We start from the raw sequence: 20047 nt of genomic DNA on the forward strand, positions 1-20047 counted from the left end.
CTAGTTCTTTTTCTCAACTTGAAAACATGGGAACACACAAAGATTTGATGAAAATATTTCAAATATATCATTCATTTATCGCCATCCCATTATTTAAATTTTGGTTCATTCCAACATTTTCCTTCCAGATTTTTCAAAGATGAGGTGAAGAGACCAAATGTCCTCTAAAATGGGTGACAAGAATCACATGAATCACCTGTAAGTCACCAGCAGTCGAGTCCCCAGGTTAGATCATGGCAGCAAAAGGCATTACAGATTCCAAGAATGTTGGAGCTAGGAAGCCCTTGGAGATGATATAATCCCAACTTCTCATTTAACAGAAAAGTTGCATTTCAGAGTGAAGTGATTTGACAAAGGTAGATGGTAAAGAACTAGAATCCAGGTTTCCTGATTTGTAGACAAGTGGTCTTCATACCATTCGATAGACTTCTATGCGACAGCCACACCAAAATTATCTCCAAGTTACAAATAAAAGATACTCCCTGAGATTTGGAATAAGAAAGTTTCTAAAAGGTTGCAGCTTCATGAATATGCGAAGAAGTTTAATTTGGCACTCTAGAGAAATGCAATTATAAAAAACTGGAAAATACAGCATAATTTAAACGACATTCCTTGAATACATCGATTTTTTATAGTTAATGACCTAAAAGGAACATTTATACTTCAAAACATCCTCCCTCTCCCTGAAGTATAACTCCTCAAAACAGCCCTTCTCTTTTGTGAGTGACAATCCTTTTTACAACCTTAACTAACAATACAAAGGCAAATTACTACCTTATTTTAAATACAGAGATTCATGGCATTTTTGAAAGTCTGTATTGTTAATATCAAAGTAAGATTGAAGATGCTGAAGGTGACAAACGTCTTAGCTTTCTCTGTTATATGGCTCAGCATTTCATCAATTCAAAAGAAGGGAACTGCAACTGGCAAGGAGAAAAAGATAACATAATTGCTGAGATGTGTACTCTTAAACCAGAAAGGAATATTCCACTGAACTGAGGACTAAAGTGAGAAACAATGCATCGCTGTTCATAATTTCGAGGTTAAATTTAAAAATCAGCACATATAATCTAAAAACTTGATCACTTAAACAGTTAAAAATGCATTATTAGACAATGCAAGAAAGCATAGACTCGAATTATAAAGTATTCTCTAAATTCTGTTTTCAGCCATTTTGTCATTTTAGGATTCCTCATGATATTTAATATCACAATCTGTAACCATGTTTCTATGGAGAAGTTCACCCTATTTGTGGCTGTCGACTGAACAAATACATTATTGGAAAGGAATTCATTTTCTTCCAAATGTCAAATTTTATTACAGCCAAGGGATTAAAAAAAAAGGTCACTTCCCTGGAGAAAATTGAATACCACTTGGATTTTTAAATTACCCCATTGACACACAATCCCAGAGACAGCAGAGACACCATATACAAACTTGAAAAAATCAAAAGCGTTACTTACAAGCAAAGTCCCACAACTGAAAAGAAACTCCTCAGTTACAACTTGAGGGCGGAATACCTGGAGGAGGAGAGGATGGGGAGACTGAACACTTAAGCATATGGAAAATTTCATTTCAAGTAATGTATAAAAATTGAAAATTTTGTTTGAGTTGACTTTCGTAGTTCTATCACAAAAGCAATGCATATAGTCAACTGAAAGATAAGTGAGTCAAAGTTTGGGTTCCACATTTTTGTTCGTAAAAGTGAATACTACCTGTGAGGTCACAAGGTGAAGGACTACAGGCATCATGGGAAGACAGATCTTCAGCTGCTTAACCTGTACCGTGGATGGATGTTTACGTCCAGAAACATTAGCCAACGCACTGAGAACGTCACCTGCAAATCATGACAGGAACACCACAAACTCAAGGTTCTACCCACATGCAGCTCTAATGGACCATTAATTTAGTCTCATTGAGGGACTGGGGCGGGGAGAGTGGGAAGAAAAGAGCATATTCATGAAAATATCCAGAGGTGGAGAGAGGAGTATGTAGGATATGACCCATGGTGATGATAAAGAGTCAGAACATGGAAAAATCATTTTATGATGATGGCATACTAGCCAACCCCTCAGCAGGAATAAAACAATGAGTACTAAAATAATTCTTTACACAGGAAATGTCTCACTGAGTCCTGAAATAATTCTTTACATGGAAAAGGAGTCCTTTATCAGACACTGAGGTTGGGTTAGGTATGTAATAAGGAGTTAACCCTTAGGTACCACTGTTTTCTGTAGAAATTAAAATTAGTATCCAACAAGCAAAATTTTGTCCTTTAATTTACATTCAAGGAAAAGTTATGCAGCAAAATAAAGACTATATCAACATTTTTATCATTATCATCAATAAGAATTTTCTCAATAAGAAGGTAAGAAATCTCCAAATGTCCTAAGAACGTAGGGGAAGAAGGAAAGAAGTATGGGGAAGACATTTTCATCAACATGACTCAATAGCCTGAGTTTCCCAGCATAAGAATATTTTAATATAAACTACTATAACTAATTTTAAATGTTTAGTATTTCTGGTTTATAGCTACATCTGCTGGAAAAGCATGGGAGCAGAATAGATTTAGCTAATAAAAAAGTAAATTGTCAAAAATACGTACATCTGTAAAATTGTTAACGTAGTTTCTAATAACTGGCACAGAACAATGACAAAGCACAATTCTGATGAATTAATAGCATCTTATTTTTTAAAATTAAGTGCTTTTGAATAATTAAAATAATAGACTTCCAATTGTCTGACTTCATAATAAGCACTTACTAAATTTTTGGTAAATTGAATTGGACTTGATAATTACAAGTTTCTTTGCTTTACTCTTTTTTAAAAAAAATTTGTCTATTTTTTTCCCCTATTTTTGCCTTATCCTTGAATATAGTAATATTTCACAATGATGTGGCATGTTAAAGTTTATCAGGCTCTTTTGTCACAAACACACACTGAGACTGATAATATAAGAATAGTTATCATCCCCATTTTACAGATGAGGAAGCAGGCTCAGAGAGGCCAAAGGTCAGAAGGGTTTTCAAATCCTGATCTTCTGACTCAAGGCCCAGTGCTCTTTCTAGTGCATCATGCCATGCTGGTAGAACATTTCAAGAAGATGAAAAATGCCTCCCAGAATTAGTTAGGAAGAAAGGTCATGCAAAAATATCATTTAAAAAAAGAAGATTGTACATATTCTAAGGCTCCAAAATCAACCTTCTCCCTTTAAACACCTTCCAAAGTTGTCATTTTATGATGACTACCATGAGCATCTGGGAATCTCTTCCCTTCAGTCAGTCAACAAACCCTTTACTAAGCACTGACTACGTTCCAGGCCTAAGCATTGGGATAAAAATCAATCAATACTTTGGTCTTAGTTCTCAAAAATAATTTTCTTTGTGAAAAATTAAAACTGATAAGATAGGTTTGGAGGTCAACACTATTTTTAGCTAGCTCATTCTCAAGTTCAAGGGAAGATGGAGTTTTCTGTCACTACACATAGGGAATGAAGACAGTATAAGGAGCAAGTCCACACTTTCTACAAGCTACATAAGGTAAGGGCAAAGTAAGACAAAGCAGAAATTGAGGAAGAGCCTCCAAGTCACAGCTGCTTGGCTCCATTTACCCAGAATTCCTGGCAGTTCCTGCACAATGTGATAGATGAGAAGATCCAGGCATTTTGACAGGTACTCATGGCTGCTTTGCTGCTCCTTTCCTGGCGTGGCCTTTCTGCTGTCTCTTTCAATGTACATCACCAGTCTACACACGAGCAAGTGAAAAAGATTACTTCTCATGGAAAGAACAATGGAAAGCATCTCTCCGACAATACCACCAAGGCATGCGATTCCAGGAGGCACAGTCAAAATCAAGTTCATATTTAGATGTGGTGACAGTAAGCTTTCCATTTTTACATTAGAAAATAAAAAACTTATTTTTAAAAGAAAATAAGCTTTTAATGTCTCAATCAATTAATTACAGAACAGCAGTTTACACTAAAATCTCATATGACTTAAGTGTCTTCAGTCGATTAAAAAAACAAACAAACAAGTCATACGTTCACAAGGTAACAAATAAAGGACAGCATGTGATTTAGTGTTTCAGAGCTCAACCTCATGTCCAAAGTGTTCTTGATCTATACCTTCTGCTGTTAGTCTGGCTGGGACCTCAATCCATGTACATTTCCCTATATATCACTAGACTCTAATTCTAGTTGTTTCATTTTACTACACATCTCAATAAAATCTGGTCAAGGAAAAAAACATTAGTTTGGCATCAGATTATCTGACCTCAGCCATCAAACGTTTCAATTCCTCAATTCAATTTCTCAATGTGCTCTCATCCACCAGTTTTATATATTTCTATACTTTATACATCTGGTATAATTATAAATTTGGAAAATGGAGAACTATTAGAGAAGAATTTCATTTGTATAAACATATCGATGCTTAATAAAGGTACCAAGTGGAAAAACATTAATTGCTTATGAGGAGGTTGAGCCGATACAACAAAAATGATGATACTATTTAATTAATTTACTTATTCAGTGTTATGTCAACCAAACTTCCAAAAGAATATTTTATAGAGGTAGAAAAAAATGAAAAAAAAATCACATAGAGGTAAAAAAAAAGATCAAGAATCTCTAGGGTCATAATAATAAAAAAAAAGTTGTAAGGAAAGGAATCTGGGTCTAACCAAGTGGTCACCATCAAAACAGCTTAGTGCTGGTAAAGAGACAGAGACAGAGAGAGACAGAGAGAGACATCGGTAGAACAGATCAGATACACAATATACAAAAGCAAAGAAACACAGCTGCATATACATTATTTGATAAACCCCCTCTTTTGTGAGTCTGTGTGATTCCTTTTAGACGAGAGTCCATGTGACTGGTATAGGGGAAAACAAGTCTTTTAGTAACAGATCACAGTATCATTGTTGGAAATTATCTCAATAGCCAATTTTTGTTGGTATTCAGTTGTTTCAGTTGTGTCTGACTCTTCATGACCCCATTTGGGGTTTTCTTGGCAAAGATACTGGAGTGGTTTGCCATTTTCTTCTTTAGTCCACTTTACAGATGAGGAAACGAAGGCAAATGGGGCTAAGTGACTTACCCAGGGTCACACAGCTAGTAAGTATCTGAGGCTGGATTTGAACTCATGAGGATGAGTCTTCCTAACTCCAGGCCCAGTGCTCTATCTACCGCACCACGTAGCTGTCCCCTCCAGCCCAATGCATTCCTAAAAAAGACTCCTCTATCATTATAACTAACAAGTGGTCACCTAAGCCTCTGCCTTAAGACCTCCGTCCTCCTGGAAGCTAAGCCTCTCTTAAGCAACCTAAGATCACAGTAGTGTTTTTGGAAGCCAGTTATATTACTGAGATACACTGAGCTTGCAGTCTACTAAAACCCCAGGATCTTTATCAGACAAACTGCCACATGACCATGCCTCTCCCCACCTTGTACCTGCAAGGCTGATTTTTAAAACCCAAATGTAAGCCTTCACATTTATCTCTATTAAATTTTAAGCTCTCATGACCATACAGAATCCTGACTTTGTCATCCAGTAGTCCAGGTATCCCAGTCTGAAAATGTGATGCCTGTGATGTCTACACCTAAAACTAAGTCGCTGAAAACAAATATTAAACAGCACAGGGTCAAGCACAGATCCCTGGGGCCCTCCAATGAAAACATCCATCCTAACTGACATTGAACCAATGGTGAGTACTCTTTGGCCTCAGGCATTTAACCAGGTCTAAATTCATCCAAATATACTATCAAATAGCACTTAGCACATGGCCAGGTATACAGGTAAGTACTTAAAAAATATTTATTGACCTCTAGCTCACACCTCGCAAATTTTTTTTGTTTTTGTTTTTGGCAGGGTAATTGGGGTTAAGTGACTTGCCCGAGGTCACATAGCTAGTATGTGTGTCAAGTGTCTGAGGTCGGATTTGAACTCAGGTCCTCCTGACTCCAGGGCCGGTGCTCTACTCACTGTACCACCTAGCTGCCCCCACAATTTTTATATAAGAATAGAATGAAACATTTTGTCAAATACCTAATTTAAGAAAACAACGTGAGAGCATGACATAATAGAAAGAGCCCTGGATTTAGAGCTGGAAGGACCAGGGTTCAAATCCTGTCTCTGATGATGACTAGCTGTGTGACCCTGGACAAGTGTCTTAATCTGGGACTCAATGGATTCATCAAATGAAATGGAGACAATCACAACACCACTCTCACAGGTTTGTTGTGAGGATGACATTTAACAATGTGTGAAGCGCTTCTTAAACATATAAAGGTCAGGCAGAAAAATTATATAATGCCTCTGATTTGTCAGTGTAATAGCCCTGTAAAAAAAGTACAAAAGGATATGCTGAAATGGCCCGTTCTTGATGAACCCGTGTTGGCTCTTGGTGAGACTATTTTTCTTTCTAGATGCAAACTAAGCCTCCCTCCATTCATGTGTCCTAGAATTCTGCCAGGAATCAAAGTCAAGCTCTATGGCCTACGCTTTGCAGATTCCAATTTCTCCCTTCCCCACAATTTTTTTTTAAACTGGACATTTACCCTTCTCCAATTCACAACATCGCTCCCATTTTCTAATTCACCAGATCACCATTATTTCTACCTTTACAGCTTGTCTCCAAAACAGAATTTCCTATTTTGTTCCTCCACCCTTTGAAGGAAGGAAGAAATTATCATTAACACAAATCACAAAATTGTTGGCCACTGTGCTTCTGACAGGGGAATTCTAGCCACTATCCAGGTAATACAAACCCATTTTCACTAGCATATCACACTTCTGTACCAGGCTTATGATCTGTCTCACAAACTCCTCATCTATTTTATTCTGCCCAGATGGTCCATAGTCTAGTCCTGTAGTCATAACGCTGCTGTCTATGCCCCCAAATGTGTGACATCATGCTCTCCTCTCTGATTCCAGAATTTTCTCACATAAATACTTCTTAGTGAACAATATCATCCATTTCCCATCTCACTTTTACCAAGGTTCTTTTGAATAAACTATACCTCTCCAGAGCCATAATCTGATAATATGTTTCATCCCAACAAGATTGTTAAAATTTGCTTTGCTGCATTTGCACCTCTTCCTCATCTTGCCTGTTTAACCAGACTTTTTGCTACTCTGTGGGTCTTCTGTGGCTTAGACTGGAGCCTGGCACAGAACAAAGCCTTGGTCATTCACTGATCTTGACCTTTGTGTCCCTAGGAAAACAGAATTCTTGCCATAAGATACCTTCATACAAATCACTAGAGGGTCACAGGAAATCCAGACTGACTTCTCCTTTCTATTTTTAAAATTCTACCTGAATCCAAAGGAACGAAAGATAGGCCTGAAAAATATTTCAATTTAAAAACATTGCTCCTAATGATGAGAAGTCATTAAATGACTTGCGTTTAGTGGATAAGATGTTACTTTCTAATTAGTCGTGTATTATTTGGTTCACTTGAAGTAATCAGTTTGCCGGAATTCAAATAACCTAACAGAGGGAATGAGCTTCCAAAACAACACAGATATACAAGGCAGTACAGTAAAAAAATATTTCACAGAATTCCAACTTCATCATAGGCTGTTTAGGATGACACTTACCATTTTAATGACCAGATAATGCCTGTAAAGAATCTACGAGCACATGATACTGTATTAAGCACTTTCTGAGTGAGCTTAACCCAGTCCCTGACCTCATAACCTAAAACAAAAGCATATTTTAAGGGTATCTTTGGGATTTCTAGGCATTGCATACAAACTCGAAGTCAGGAAGAGCCAAGTACAAATCCTGCATTAGACACTTAGCTTAGGGCAAATCATATAACCTGCCAGCCTCAGTTTTTTCATCTGTAAAATGGCACCTGCCTCACAAGGCTGTGTTGAGGATCAAATGAGATGATATATTTGAAGGTCTATGCAAACCTAAAAGTGTTACAGAAATGCTAAACATCAGCATTATTTTTATTACTGTTATTCATAGTCAAGCAATGAATGAAACAGTATGTGCCACCCATAAGACCCGAGTCTGAATTTCGCCTCAAACACTTACTAGCTGCAGGGTCTCAGCCACTCCCGCTATCTAATAAGGATGTGGGACTCAATGGCTCCCATGCTCCTTCCCACTTCTAAATCTATACTCTATGAGCCAATGATTCTAACTCTGAAAAAATATTAACATTCTGTAAAGACTAGCAAGGAAATCTAGTCAGTCTTCTACTGACTGAAAGTCATCCAAATGTTTGCTAACAGGTCTAATAATAAATCTTTCCCCCAAAACAATTCCAAGTACCAAGCAATAAACGAGTGACTAACAACTTTTTAATGAAATTTTGAAAAGCGGAAGGATCGAAAGGTTTGGACCTGTCTGATCAAGTTACCTTAAAATCCGAAAGAAAAAAGGGGGGTGAAAAACCAGTTATTTTTCCTCAGGAACTGAACACTTTTGGCTTAAAGCTTTTCTTTTTATATTTCCTGGTGAAATGCAGTTAAAATATCACATAAATCCAAAATTAAATTTTCAAGTCCCAAACTGAAATTCCTGGAAGTTACATCAAAATGAGACTTAAAGGAATCTATTATTAGGAGATTCAAGTGAGCTAACTGCCAGTAAACGAAATAGTGGGAAATCTACAGAAACAATGAATACCTTTAAAATAATACTTTAGAAGAAACTTAAGTGATTCCACATTGTATAACACCGTCATGGACTGGAGGTTTCAATGGACCAGATGAAAGAGTCAGGGAATGAGTTAGATTCCTCTATGAGAATAAGTGACAAGCATACCTCTCAACTGGAAAATACTCTAATAGCTGTAACTAATGAGGCTTCTCTGGATGTTCTTATGTGTCTCTTTCAACCCCTAAATCTATACACCTGGATAAAATAAACATGAGTAGAAGTCCCCCCAATTTCTTAGAACATACTTAGAGATGACTTAACCTTTTCCCAACATTCTAGGTGGATCAAGTGGAGAAGAAAACTAATTTCAAACACTTGTGATCAATATGCTTCAAGGCTTACAGAATACCATTTTTTAAGGTTGATGAAGTTTTTACAACAAATTTTTTTTAATATTTGAGTCCTCACTGTGATTATAAGTTTAAAAAAAAAGACTAGCTTAATAACTGTTGTAGAGGGGATTCCTATTCAAGCATGGTTCAAGTAGAAGGCTTCAAAGGGTCCTTCCAATGATGAGATTCTAGGAGTCTATGAATTCACACACCTGCCACCTGAGCTTAGGCCCTCATCATCTTTGACCTAGATTACTGGAAGGATCCCCTAATTAATATCTCTGCCTCCAGCCTCTCCCATTCCAGTCTATCATCCATGCTGCTTACGGCCCAAGTGATTTCCCTTAGGTGCACATCTGACCATGTCACTCCCCTACTCAATCAACACCAGTTGCTCCCTATGGCCTCTAAGATCAAAGATAAATTCCTCTGTTTAGTTTTGAAAGCCCTTCACCACCTGGCACCAATATATCTTTCCAGCCTCACTGTCCATGCCTCCCCCATCCAGCCAAACTGGCCTTAGATCTCTTCCTAAGCCCCCACCCTCCACCTATCCCACTGCCATGCCTCTGAGTGGGCTGTGCCCCACGCCTGGCATGCCCTCCCTCCTCACCTCTGCCTCACAGAACCCTTCTCTTCACTCACAGCCCAGCTCAAGCACACCTCTAGCTTCAGGGACCATCCGTTTAAAATTACCTTGCATTTAGCCATCTGTTAATTACTTTCTTTATATTTATTGTGTATATTATTGTTGTCTTATGTAGCTCCTGGAGAGCAGAGGTTGTTTCATTCATTGCATTTGTAGCCCTAGGGCCTTGCACCAGGCCTGGTAATACAGTAGGCCTTTAATAAATAACAATAATAGCTAACATTTATCTAGTGCTTTAAGGTTCACAAAGCATTGCACATATGGCATCTAACTGGATGCTTACAACAACCCTAGGGAGTAAATGCAATTTTTCCCCCAATTTTACAGATGAGGTAACTCAGGCACAGAGAAGTTACACAGCTAGGAATTGTCTGAGGCAGGATTTGACCTTGGGTCTTCCTGACTCCAAGTCTAATATTGTACCCTGCACCACCACTGTCCAACTGTGCACCATATACTTGCCTTTGTCCATAGTATCTCCCATGCTCAGAATGAGCATGTGTCTCTGAGATCCCTCAAAACCCAAGGGGCTTGGGGCTCTTCTGTGGGACACCAGGAAGTAATCCTAACACTTACCTGTATCTCTCCCCAAAAGTTCTTGCTCTAGTTCCAGAATAATTTATTCAGAATTCTTGTCTTTCTTCCTGCTTTGCCTTTCCCATAATAGACTGCAAGTGCCTTGAAGACAGGTGTTCTTATCTTTCTTTGTGTTTCTGCCAATGCTAATAAAGTACCTTACATATAATTTGTACATTATAAGTGTCTGTTAAATCAAATTAAATTAAATTGACTACCTAAAGTAATGGAAGTTTTAAGAGCCCATGGTCTCTTTGAGAGGGAAGGCTCACAATTTCTACTCATAAGACTTTTCTAAGCCACAGGCTCTCCTACTGCGGCCACATGTTGGGCAGGGGGTGGAGGAGGGGAGGCAGCAGCTTACAGAATCCCAGGCACAAAACCCAATCCTGCTTCACTCCTGGACCACCAGGATCAGAGAACTGGGAATTTGAAATCCTATTGAGGAAGCTGGAGGGAAGCCACTTAGCCTTCGGTGGACACCTGTCAGACAAGGACTCGTGGGAATACAACGCAGTGTGGGCAGTGACATTTTTATGCAAGTGATTTTACTTGAAGAGAAATGTTTCAGTCTTCAATGGGAGAAATAGGCTTCAGATGCTAACACCCTCCCCAGAGAAGTATCCATCTCGATTTCCAGACATGTTTCCTTTCAACTACAAGACCCAGTTATTATGTGGACAAGGTGAGATGCACTTTCAGGAAGTCTGGTCCATCTACTTAGCTCAAAAAAAATAAAATGTTAGTTGGCATGAGTTGCTCATTAGGAAGAAGATGTCCTGAGAAGACGGACTATTAATAGAACCCTTTAGGACACTAACCTCTGGTTTGCCTAGGATTCAGTCTCATTACAGGCTGACTCTTCCCAAAATATGATTTAAAAATTTTATAATGTTGTAACATTCTGAATAGGTTCAAGTATCCATTTAGCTAGTATATGTTATTGTGATTTGCAGTTTTTACTGGCGAAAAAAGTACCAATTAGACTATGAAGTACAGCAGCCAAAACTACAAGCTGTAGTAATAAATTACATTAATGCATTTCAGAAAACGCCCGTATCAGCAGCAAAATGCAAGCTGAACATAGGGAGAAATTTTTGTGCTACATACTGGCTCAAGACACATTAAAAGCTTCAGAACTTCGCATGAAAAGAATCTAATTTTAATGCAAAAGTTGGCTAAGTTCTTCTTATACTTCACAGGTGTTCTAATAAATTAAACTAATTAAGATGCAAGAAAAAATTCTGACAAAATAGGCTACATTATGCTGTGATAAGTCTCCTACACCAGTGTTTCGCGGATTAACATATGAATCCATTTCCATTATAAATGTAATTATTCATTATTCTAATTTAAGATAGAAACAAGAGAGGCGGCTGTCTAAACTGGATCATGGAGCAGATGTTACTTTCTCCTTTCTGATTTATAAATCCCTACACCAGAGTTAAACAATTTCTTTCTTTTTTAAAATTTATATTTCTAATTTCATTATTTTTTCAGCACTCTTTTCTTTTTAAATTTTCTCTCACCTTCCCATACCTCCCCCACCCACTGAGAAGGCAAACAATGCAATATCAATTATACATGTGAAATTATGCAAAATATATTTTCATATTACCATATCACAAAAAAGTGAGAAAATTATGCTTCAATTTGCATTCAGTTATCAGTTCCCTCTCTGGAAGTGGACAACATTTTGTCATTACGGGCCTTTGGAAATGTCTGGGATTATTGTATTGATCTGAGTAGCCAAGTCTTTCACAGCTGATCATCGCTGCGACCTTGCTGCTACTATGCACAATGATCTCCTGGTTCTTCTCACTTCACTTTCCATCAGTTCATATAGGTCTTGTCATGTTTTTTTTCTGAAACCACCCCCCTCATCTTGTCCTACAGCACAATAGTATTCCATCACAATCATATGCCACAACTTGTTCTGCCATTCCACAACTGATGGGCATCTCTTCAATTTCCAATTCTTTGCCACCACAGAAAGAGCTGCTACAAATATTTTTGTACAAATAGGTCCTTTTCCTTTGTCTTTGGGATACAGACCTAGTTGTGGTATTGCTGGGTCACAGCGTATGCACAGTTTTATATATAGCCCTTTGAGCATATTCCAGATTGTTATCCAGAATGGTTGTACCACTTCACTAACCCACCAACAATTCATTAATGTACCCATTTATCCTAATCCTCTCCAGCTTTTGCCATTTCTGATAGGTGTAAGGTGGTACCACAGAGTTGTTTTAATTTGCCTTTCTCCAATCAATAGTGATTTAAAGCATTTTTTCATATGGCTATAGATAGTTTTAATTTCTTCTTTTAAAAACTGCCTACTCATATCCTTTGATCATTAATCCACTAAGGAATGGCTCTATTTTTCAGACATTTGACTCAGTTCCCTATATATTTGAGCAATGAGGCCCTTATCAAAGAAACTTGCTGTAAAATTTTTTATATTACTCCACCATCTAGGATACCTTTCAGTGAAATGTAGTTTCCCTGAATATCTCTTTCCATTAAGTCTAATTTTGTTTTTGCTTTCTCTGAGATCATGATTGCCACCCCTGCTAAAGCATAATAGACGCTGCTCTCATCCTTCATTTCAAGTTTGTGTGTGTCTTTCTGTCCCAAATGTGTCTCTTGTACACAACATATTGTTGGATCCTTGTTTCCAATCCATTCTGCTTTCTGCTTCTGTTGTATGGATTAAATCATCCCACTCACACTCACAGAGATGATCACTAACTGTGCATTTCCCTTCATCTCATTTTTCTATTTAGCTATCTCTCTTTTTATTCTGTCCCTCCTCAAAAGTCTGTCTTGCTTCTGGCCATGGCTTCCCCTTATCTACCCTCCCCCTTATCATCCCCACGCCCACCCCCTTGGCATCCCCCGCTTTCCAGCAGCCGCAAGTGCTAGTACTCCTCTTGACCCTGTACCTGTGACCAAGGCCGTTGCTTCCTTGTGACAGATCACAAATGCTCCTCTCTGCCCTGGAACTGTGACTCAGAACTGTTTATGGGGAATGGAGTTGCCACCAAAAGGTCCCCTGTAATCTCCTTCTAACCTCCCTTACCATCTCTGAGCTGAGAGCTCTCAAAGCTGCCGCCACTGCTGCTGCTGTTGCTGCTGCTGTCTTTGTGGCCACCTCCAAGACCCACCAATGGTGCTCCAGCCATCCCTTGAGCCTCTGCCCACCCCAGTGCTACAGACCGCTCCGGTGGACCTCCTAAGTTGTCTCAGGCTGGAAAAATGTCTCTCTCAACTTTTGTTGGCTCTGCCAATCCAAAATTTGCTTTGAGGTATATTTTTAAAGTTGTTTGGAGGAAAATATTGCAAGAGTTCAGTCTGGTCCTGGATCCAGTTAGACATTTTCACAGCAAAACACTTTTGTACTATGTGTCCTTGACAGTATCTCCAAAAATGAAAGCAGCCCATCCATGGACATATGTTTCCTGTTTCTAGATTCTACCACTTTGTGTGAATACTGCTTCCATCAACCCGGCAGGAACTCAGCCTCTTATTTTCCAAGGTGAATAACTTTCCATAATATCACAGCATTAGACATCTAGAGCCCACAGAGTCCTCACCAAGTATCTAGTCCAATCACCTCTCTTTACAAGAGAGGAAACAGGGGGGGCCGAGCCAAGATGGCAGCTGGAAAGCAGGGACTAGTGTGAGCTCCCCGCCAAGTCCCTCCAAAAATCTATAAAAAATGGCTCTGAACCAATTCTAGAACTGCAGAACCCACAAGGTAGCAGAGAGAAGCAGGGCTCCAGCCCAGGACACCCTGGACGGTCTATGGGTAAGGTCTATCCTGCACGGAACTGGGAGCAGGAGCGGAGCAGAGCCGAGCATGGGCCATGCAGACCAACCAGACCAGGAGCCGGGCGGACCGGGCCCTGGCACCCTGAATTGGTGAGCTGTGGCAGTTGCCAGACTTCTCAACTCACAAACACCAAAGACAACAGAGAAGAACTGCAGAACCCAGAAAATAGCAGAGGGAAGCAGGGCACTAGCCCAGGACAGCCTGAATGGTCTCTGGGTGGGGTCTATCCTGCACGGAGTTGGGAGCAGGAGTGGAGAGGAGCCCAGCGTGGGCCATGCGGACCAACCAGACCAGGAGCCGGGTGGAGCATGCCCTAGTGCCCTGAATCAGTGAGCTGTGGCAGTTACCAGACTTCTCAACCCACGAACACCAAAGACAACAGAGAAGGTTAGTGGGAAAAGCTGCTGGGGACAGGGAGTTTGCAGTTCAGCCACTGCCCTGGGGGCAACGGAGGTAGGGCAGCTACAGAACTATAGCTGCAGTTGCTTCTGGCCCCAGGCCCACCTGGTGGGAGGAATTAAGTGGCGGATCAGAGCAGTAGTGCACAGCCTGCTGAAGATCTACGTCCAGTCCGGGTTGGGGGTTCTTGGGGAAGGAGGAGTGCTGATGTGGTAGAGCTGGCACATCCCCCCAGGCTTGGAACATAGAACTCTTTAGTCTACAAGCAGTCATACCCCACTGAAAAACTCAAGGGTTAAGTAACTTGGCTAGGAACATGTCCAGGCAGCGAAAACACACCCAGATTCAGTCTCACACTCTGGAATCTTTCTTTGGTGACAAAGAAGACCAAAGCATACAGCCAGAAGAAACCAACAAAGTCAAAGAGCCTACAACAAAAGCCTCGAAGAAAAACATGAACTGGTCACAGGCCATGGAAGAGCTCAAAAAGGATTTGGAAAAGTAAGTTAGAGAAGTAGAGGAAAAACTGGGAAGAGAAATGAAAAGGATGCGAGAAAACCATGAAAAACAAATCAATGACTTGCTAAAGGAGACCCAAAAAAACACTGAAAAATATACTGAAGAAAACAACACCTTAAAAAATAGACTAACTCAAATGGCAAAAGAGCTCCAAAAAGCCAATGAGGAGAAGAATGCCTTGAAAGGCAGAATTAGCCAAATGGAAAAGGAGGTCCAAAAGACCACTGAAGAAAATACTACCTTAAAAATTAGATTGGAGCAAGTGGAAGCTAGTGACTTTATGAGAAATCAAGATATTATAAAACAGAACCAAAGGAATGAAAAAATGGAAGACGATGTGAAATATCTCATTGTAAAAACCACTGACCTGGAAAATACATCCAGGAGAGAGAATTTAAAAATTATTGGACTACCTGAAAGCCATGATCAAAAAAAGAGCCTAGATATCATCTTTCAAGAAATTATCAAGGAGAACTGCCCTGATATTCTAGAGCCACAGGGCAAAATAGAAATTGAAAGAATCCACCGATCACCTCCTCAAATAGATCCCAAAAAGAAATCTCCTAGGAATATTGTCACCAAATTTCAGAGCTCCCAGGACAAGGAGAAAATACTGCAAGCAGCCAGAAAGAAACAATTTGAATATTGTGGAAACACAATCAGAATAACCCAGGATTTAGCAGCTTCTACATTAAGAGATCAAAGGGCTTGGAATATGACATTCAGGAGGTCAATGGAGCTAGGATTAAAACCTAGAATCACCTACCCAGCAAAACTGAGTATCATGCTCCAAGGCAAAATATGGATTTTCAATAAAATAGAGGACTTTCAAGCTTTCTCAGTGAAAAGACCAGAGCTGAATAGAAAATTTGACTTTCAAACACAAGAATCAAGAAAAGCATGAAAAGATAAACAAGAAAGAGAAATCCCAAGGGACTTACTAAAATTGAATTGTTTTGTTTAAATTCCTACTTGGAAAGATGATGTGTATGATTTATGAGACCTCAGTATTAGGGTAGCTGAAGGGAATATGCATATATATATATATACACATATATATATATGTATGTACATATGTGTGTGTGTATATATATGTGGGTATGTGTATATATGTATATGTGTGTACGCATGTATACATGTATATTATGTGTATGTATGTGTATATATGTATGTATATATGTGTGTGTATATATATAGAGAGAGAAAGAGACAGAGGGCACAGGGTGAGTTGAATATGAAGGGGTGATATCTAAAAAAATAAAATAAAATTAAGGGATGACAGAGGAATATACTGAGAGAGGGAGAAACGGAGAGATAAAATGGGGCAAATTATCTCTCATAAAAGTGGCAAGAAAAAGCAGTTCTATAGGAAGGGAAGAGGGGGCAGGTGAGGGGGAATGAGTGAATCTTGCTCTCATTGAATTTGACATGGGGAGGGAATACCATACACACTCAATTGGGTATCTTACCCCACAGGAAAGAATGAGCAAGAAGATAAAAAAGGGGGGATGATAGAAGGGAGGGCAGATAGGGGGAGGAGGTAATCAAAAACAAACCCTTTTAAAAAGGGACAGGGTCAAGGGAGAAAATTCAGTAAAGGGGGATAGGAGCGATATATAGTTAGTCTTTCACAACATGAGTATTGTGGGAGGGTTTTACATAACGATACACATGTGGCCTATGTTGAATTGCTTGCCTTCTTAGGGAGGGTGGGTGGGGAGGGAAGAAGGGAGAGAATTTGGAACTCAAAGTTTTAAAAACAGATGTTCAAAAACAAACAAAAAAAAAGTTTTTGCATGCAACTAAGAAATAAGATACACAGGCAATGGGGCATAGAAATTTATCTTGCCCTACAAGAAAGGAAGGGAAAGGGGGATTTGAGGGGAGTGGGGTGACAGAAGGGAGATATGACTGGGGAACAGGGCAACCAGAATATACACCATCTTGGAGTAGGGGGGAGGGTAGAAATGGGGAGAAAATTTGTAATTCAAACTCTTGTGAAAATCAATGCTGAAAACTAAATATATTAAATAAATTTAAAAAATAAATATAAAAAAAATCTAATCAAACTATAGCAACAGCATTCTGCTGATACAATTTAGAAACCTTGTCAAAAGAGAAAGGCTCAGCATTACCTATTTTCAGTGATGCCACAAAGGTTCTTGGTAATCACCACTTGGATTCATGTTCACCCATCATCTCTTAAACAGCCCATATGAGACTTTTTCCTACAAACAAAAGTCAAACTAACTGGCCTACAGTTTTGTGGGCCCCATTCTCTCCTATTTTTCTGAAAATCAGCCCAGTGATAACCCCTGCCATTCTCTACAGCCTTTCCAGTACCACTGGCAGGGGCTCAGAAATCCCATCTGCTGCTCCTTTCACAGTGCACATTCTTATGGCATTTCCCAGATGACTGACTTCACAAAATAGTATTAATGGATGGAAGGGACCTTCTTTTTGGAACAGATCTTTGCTATCATTGGTACACTGAACTCCCAGTGAGGAAACACCCTCTATCAGCGAAGATCCGCAATTCATAGTGTTATCAAGTTGCTGGGGCAGGGGGCGATCATGGAGAGGTGGTGACACTGGTGGGACCCAAGGTCTTCCTGACTCTGAGGTCAGCTCTCTACACCATGCTGCTGTTAGTCTAGCACAAAATATCCTGGACTTTTTGGAGATGGGACATAGTATTGAATGAGCCAACATCACTTAATTAAGAACAGAGCATGCCAAACTAACCTCATTTCTCTTTTTTTGGCAGGTTTACTAGACTGGTAGCTTAGTTACCGTTTACTGAGATGTCAGCCAAGAACTTGCAAAAATCTCTTGTGCTACCTTTGTAGACAAATGGAGAGATAATAAATTCACTTATGTAGATCTGGAACTGGTACTGACTCCAAAGAAGAGTAACTAATGGTTAGATATGTGTTTATTTCCAATAAATCACTATGCATTTATTAAACACCTATTACCATATTTCCCCATGTATAAGACGCCATGTATAAGACGCACTTCAATTTTGGGGCCCGAAATATGAAAAGAAATGTGTTACATAAAGTTATTGAACTCAAGTTTTATTCATCATAAAATTCATACAATAATATGATGAAATTCAAGGACTTTCTGCTCATAGCTTTCAAGCATCTTTTGGGCCAGTCTGGTGCATATACACATGCTTAGTCCATTCCGTTTCATGAACTTGAAGCACCACTTGTGTCCTCCTTGGAAATCAATAACTTCTTTTTCATCGGCAATTCTTGCCTCATGCTGAACCATCTTTGTGGACACAGGAATTCCAACTGCCCTTTGCTTTTCAATCCATATCTTCAATTCCCTCTCTAAATCAGGCCATTTTGCTGACTTGCCTCTCATGGCCTTCTTCTGCCATGGTGTTTTCAGTAGGGTTTCTTCTTCCCGTAGCCAGTCTTGGATTGTTTTCTCAGTTGGAGGAGGACCAAATTTATGTTCAGCAGCATGATTTCCATTCACTTTTGCAAACTAGATCACTTTTAACTTGAATTCAACACTGTACAAAAACCTTTTCTGAGCCATTTCTGGGCAGAACGTGGCAAAATGTAACCTAATATACCAGTAACAAATGCTAAACAATGAGCGAAAAGACAAGAAGTAAAAAAAATCTACAACCACTGTATAAGGTGCACCCAGTTTTTAGACCCCAAATTTTTCAAAAAAGTGTGCATCTCACACATGGGGAAATATGGTGTATATATATATATATATATATATATATATATATATATATATATATATATATATATATATGCCAATCTCTGTGTTAAGTGCTAGGGATACAGAGACAAAAGGAAGACTATTTCTGCCCTCAAAGAGCTCGTATTCTTTTTTCTGTTTCATCTTTAATATTTTATTTTTTCTCAATTACATGTGAAAAAATTTTTAACACTCTTTTTTTTGCATTTTTAGTTCCAAATTCTCTCCCTGTTTCCCCACCCCTCTTTATTGAGAAGGCAGGCAATCTGATATAAGTTTTACTTGTGCAGTCATGCACAACATATTTAAATATTAGTCATGCTGTGCAAGAAATGACAGACAAAAAAAAGAAATAGTTTTTTAAAGTATGCTTTGATATGAATTCAGACTCCATAGGTTCTTTTCCTGGAGAGAGAGAGCATTTTTCATCATAACTCCTTAGGAATTGTCTTAAATCACTGCATTGCTGAGAAAAGCTAAGTCATTCACAGTTGAACATTGTACAATATTGCTGTTACCGTGTACAATGTTCTCCTGGTTCTATTCAATTCACTTTGCATCAGTTCATGTAAGTTGAGGTTTTTCTGAAAGGATCCTGCTCATCATTTCTTATAGCACAATGGTATTCCATCACAATCATATACCACAACTTACTCAGCCATTCCCCAATGGATGGGCATACCTTCAAATTTCCAATTCTTTGCCATCGCAAAAATAGATGCTATAAATATTTTTGTACAAATAGATCCTTTTCCTTTTTTTGGTCTCTTTGGGATAGTAATGATATTGCTGGGTCAAAGGGAATGAATAGTTTTATAGCCCTTTGGGCACAGTTCCAAATTGCCCTTCAGAATGGTTGGATCAGCTCACAACTCTACCAACAATGCATTAGTGTCCCAATTTTCCCACATTCCCTCCAGCACCTGTCATTTTCATTTTCTGTTAAATCAGCCAATCTGAGAGGTACCTCAGAGTTGTTTTAATTTGCATTTCTCTAATCAACAGAGATTTGGAATATTTTTTATATGGTGCTGTTAAGCTAGTCATAGAAGAAAAACAAAAGTAACGAGAGCTGAAAAAATCTTGGCCATTACTGTTATCAAAAATGTGACTAATAAAATATTAATAACTACTGACCCATAAGCCTACTTTCCTATATTTACAAAATTTTATGAGAATAATCTCTACACATTATAGAGGTCATCCTGATAAATATATGTGAAGATAATGGGAAGGTGTTTGCAAATGCTACTAATAACAAATCACATCTTTACAAGAGCACAACAGCCTGAAATACGTATGTTACAAAATTATATGATGCTAATTTTT

The 20047-nt window shown here is 38.9% G+C and overlaps 1 protein-coding gene across 1 annotated transcript in view; it reads right to left on the reverse strand.

Annotated features, from left to right (window-relative positions):
• ULK4 (unc-51 like kinase 4) overlaps positions 1 to 20047 on the reverse strand; it is a 675609-nt gene that overhangs the window by 438333 nt on the left and 217229 nt on the right. The window contains exons 23-25 of the mRNA XM_036759487.1: positions 3611 to 3744; positions 1716 to 1837; positions 1464 to 1520 (exon numbers count right to left, since the gene is read on the reverse strand). Of these exons, the coding sequence (XP_036615382.1) occupies positions 1464 to 1520; positions 1716 to 1837; positions 3611 to 3744 (313 nt within the window). The remainder of the gene's footprint in view (positions 1 to 1463; positions 1521 to 1715; positions 1838 to 3610; positions 3745 to 20047) is intronic.

The sequence above is a fragment of the Trichosurus vulpecula genome, chromosome 5 (genome assembly GCF_011100635.1).
Source record: "Trichosurus vulpecula isolate mTriVul1 chromosome 5, mTriVul1.pri, whole genome shotgun sequence".
In the NCBI taxonomy this organism is placed as follows: Eukaryota; Metazoa; Chordata; class Mammalia; order Diprotodontia; family Phalangeridae; genus Trichosurus; species Trichosurus vulpecula.